The 3788-nt window shown below is 37.9% G+C and overlaps 1 protein-coding gene and 1 non-coding gene across 2 annotated transcripts; one reads left to right on the top strand and one right to left on the bottom strand.

The window, feature by feature from the left end:
• Positions 1 to 406: 406 nt before the first annotated feature.
• On the bottom strand, positions 407 to 513 carry LOC111920027 (small nucleolar RNA R71). Its single transcript, XR_002859695.1, has one exon. It is a non-coding gene; the product is annotated as a small nucleolar RNA R71 (small nucleolar RNA).
• Positions 514 to 1522: 1009 nt separating this feature from the next.
• On the top strand, positions 1523 to 2149 carry LOC111920009 (uncharacterized). The gene has a single exon (XM_023915589.1). It carries the CDS (start codon positions 1523 to 1525, stop codon positions 2147 to 2149), a length of 627 nt encoding a protein of 208 aa, XP_023771357.1.
• The last annotated feature ends 1639 nt before the right edge of the window (positions 2150 to 3788 follow it).

Consider the following 3788-nt stretch of genomic DNA (forward strand, 5'->3'; position numbering starts at 1 on the left):
GAGCTGAAAATATAAGAAGACAAGGTGACAGATATTGCGAGAATGACGATGGGAAACTATAAGAAACGGATCCGAGAGAATAATGGACCAGGTTTAGCTCCACCCGAAATACCACCTATGAGAAGTTTTGAGCTCATAGGACACATTCTATCCATGCTAAAGGACATACCTTTCATTGGAAAAGCGTATGAAGATGCTTTTAAGCACATTGATGAGGTCAAAGACATTGCCAATTATTTTCAAGTTCTTAATGTGCCAAGAGAACCGTGCTACCAAGGATACTTTCGGTCACTTTTACCGATGAAGCAAAAGTTTGGTTGAAATATCTTGCACCTGATCCGTAAATATTTGGGATAACCTTTGTGAAGCTTTTATTGAAAAATTTAGTCCACCTTCCAAGATCTCAGAGCTCAAAAAGAAGATAGCTAATTTTCAACAAGAGGTTGGAGAGTCTCTATATGAAGCATGGGAGGAGTACAAAGGATTGCTTAGAAGTTGCCCTCAACATGATTTGAATGTCCAACAAGAAGTGTCTATTTTCTATGATGGGGTAAATGTCACAACTAGATAACTTCTTGACTCCCAAGGGCCAATGACGAAGAAGGAGCCAACTGCTATCAAAGAGTTAATTGAAGAGTTTGCAAAGCACTCACGAGAGTACCATAATCCAAAAGAGGATGTTACTAGAGGAAAACGGGATGGAGGAAATGATAAATTGGCTGCAATCATAGCTAAACTCGACTCTATGGATTGGCGAATGAAAAAGTTAGATCAATCCATTCATGCCATAAGAGTTGGTTGTGATAATTGTAGTGGCCCACATTTGACCAAGGATTATGACTTAGATGAAAATGGGAATCGCAAGGCACAAGTGTTTTACTTGAGTGGTGACAAGTATGATGAAGATAGGAGGAAGCTTAAGAAGGAATGGTTGCCCTATGAAGAGTACAAGAAACAGAAAAATGAGAAGTATAGACAAAACATTCGGGGTTTCTACCAAAAAGAGCAACCACAAACCAAAAGGAAGATAGATTTTGAGTCGGTACTTCAAAGAATTATGGAAGCATCTGAAAAGAGACATGATACAACTGATGCTAATGTACGAAATCATCAATCTTCCATAAAAAAACATAAAGACACAACTTGGGTAACTTACTACACTTGTCAATGAAAGCCTACCACCTCGAAATCAAGACCCAAAAGCACAACCTCATGTAATAACAATCTACAATGAAAAAGAGGTTCATTTTGAGCCATTTGTGACCCATGAAGAAGCTACAATGCAACCCAAGTCGATTTTGGAAGAAGAGAAGCTTGTAGCCAAAAGAGAAAACATTGGTATGTTCTCTGATGATTCACCACGTAGTGGTCCCGAGCTAAAGGAAGCTTTGATCTTCTTAATTCGTTTCAGCCTCCATTACCATTCCTATTTCGCGCAATCAAGCATTCTATGGAACCCAAACAAAGAAAATTCATGGAACAAGTACTCACACTCTCAATCAACGACTCATTCCTCAAATCGATGGCTAAACTTCCCAAGTTCGCAAAAGATGTAATGAGCAATAGAAAGGAGTTGGAAAAGGCCTCGATAATAGTTCTAAATGAGTTGTGCTCAACTATAATTATCAAGGGATTACCAATCAAGATGGGAGATCTAGGACAACTCACATTGCCTTGTGAATTTGGAAACATGACTTCTATTAATGCTCTAGCCGACTTGGGGGCTAGCATTAATCTCATGCCATACTCTTTCTATCAAAAGCTCAAATTACCAAAGTTCCAAGATACAAGAATGACCATTCGAATGTCGGATCACTCGACCACATACCCACAAGGTATAATCGAAGACTTACTTGTTAAAGTGGGAAAATTTGTTTTTCTGGTCGACTGTGTGGTTCTAGACACAAAGGAGGATGAATACCTTCCCATTGTTTTGGGAAGACCATTTTTGAGTACCGCAAGAGTATTTGTAGACATTCATGACTCGAAGATCACACTTTGTGTGGATGATGATGCTATTACCTTTGAGATGAGTCATAGAGGGAATCATGAAGAGCCTAAAGATGAAGTGTCAAAGATGGATTCCATGGAAGTAGATTGTGATGAGCTAGTTGCAATTAAGATGATGATGGAAAAACTTAAGGTTTAGAAGGATCCCAATATTGAAAAAGTCAAGCGTTTAAATCCAAGGGACTCAATTCCCATGATATTTGAGGTCATTTCATTTACTACACCCAACTTTCAAGGGGAAGAAGAAGTTGATGAAAAATATTAAGACGTGTATGAAGAAGTGGAAATAATTGAAGAAGATATGGGTGGGAAATTGAAAGAGCCAACTTTAGTCAAGATGGAGGTAGAAGAGGAAGGTCCTAAGGAAGAAAACAAAAGGGTGAACAAGGAAAAGAGGAAAGGTAAAGGGGTGAAGCACAAGTGTGATGAAGATGCCAACAAGAAAAAGAAGGAGAATTCAAAGAAAGCTTAAAAGAGAAGAGTTCAAGATTACAAGCGGAAATCGAAGGAGAAAGAGGAGATCCCACTCCCAAGTTCAACAACGTAGAGTGGGAATGAGTCCAGCTCATGACTTCTCAAAAATAAGTGCTTCTCGGAAGGCAACCCAATTTTTACAGTTTTCATTTTATTTTTCTTTTGATTTGTTTTTTGTTTTATTTTGGTTTAGTTTTTATTTTTAGTCTAACCAATTGATCATGTGTTTTCTCTAGTCTTCAAAATTTGTTTTGTAGTTGTAGAAAGAAAATGATGTGAAGCAATTAAGGAGCTAAATGGATGACGAAGTCGTGCAATTTTGAAGATCAAAATCAAAGACCATGTGCTAAGATAAGTGTAGGGTTCCCACTTAATGAATAAAAGTGAATTTTGAAGGATATTTACTGAAAAAAAAGATGATTGATAATAGTCTTACACGTTACAAAGAGTCGATGCCTTTTTATTGATCTTTAAAGACAACTAGAGAAGGAATCACGACGTAGACATCATCAATACATTGTGGAAAAGTTTTAATCGTGATTGTATTCAACTACACCACGTCGTGGCAATTTTATTTTGATCGACCATTCACGAATTCCAACTTTACTGTAACGTCCCAAAATTCAAAACCAAATTTTTTTGTTTTCAGATTAAATAAAACATCAACAAAATATGTTTATCAAAACCAAAGGGAAATCATAATGTATTCATAATCATCCAAAACACATCAGGTTCAAATAAGTGAAAAGTCATGGTGTGTGCGATGCGATCATCCCGAGCTCTTCCCCTTCGATCGGAAAGTACCTGAAACATAAACTCAAAATTGTAAGAACGAAGCTTAGTGAGTTCCCCAAAATACCTTATACCATACATATACGCCAGCTCAAGGCTGTGCCAGGTCTATTTCACCCCTGAGTCTATTTCAACTCATATGTCATCACAAGACTGTATCGAGTCTATTTCACCCCCAAATCTATTTTACCCCACAGGCACACAGGAATACCACATACAACAGGAGTCACAAAGAATACAAGCACATAACATATCCTAGTGTCCTAACGTATAGTGAGCAAAGTTACCTCAATTTGTTGTCCGTCAAAAAGATGATTGGGTTGCTGAACAGGAGAATCCCCGCACTAACCAATCAAATAAAAACCCAATTAATAATTGGGCCATAAACCATAATCGGGAATCTAGTTCATTTGACACCCAGGGTAAAATACCATTTTACCCTTTCCTTACTTGGCCCGATATCCAAGGCCCAAACTCAACGGCACTAAAAGCCCAATAGTGGCCCAATTCCT

The sequence above is a fragment of the Lactuca sativa genome, chromosome 5, assembly GCF_002870075.4.
Source record: "Lactuca sativa cultivar Salinas chromosome 5, Lsat_Salinas_v11, whole genome shotgun sequence".
NCBI classification, from domain to species: domain Eukaryota; kingdom Viridiplantae; phylum Streptophyta; class Magnoliopsida; order Asterales; family Asteraceae; genus Lactuca; species Lactuca sativa.

Bases quoted from the DNA above. Each gene is read 5' to 3' on its own strand.
- LOC111920009 (XM_023915589.1), top strand. From the start codon at position 1,523: ATGGCTAAACTTCCCAAGTTCGCAAAAGATGTAATGAGCAATAGAAAG.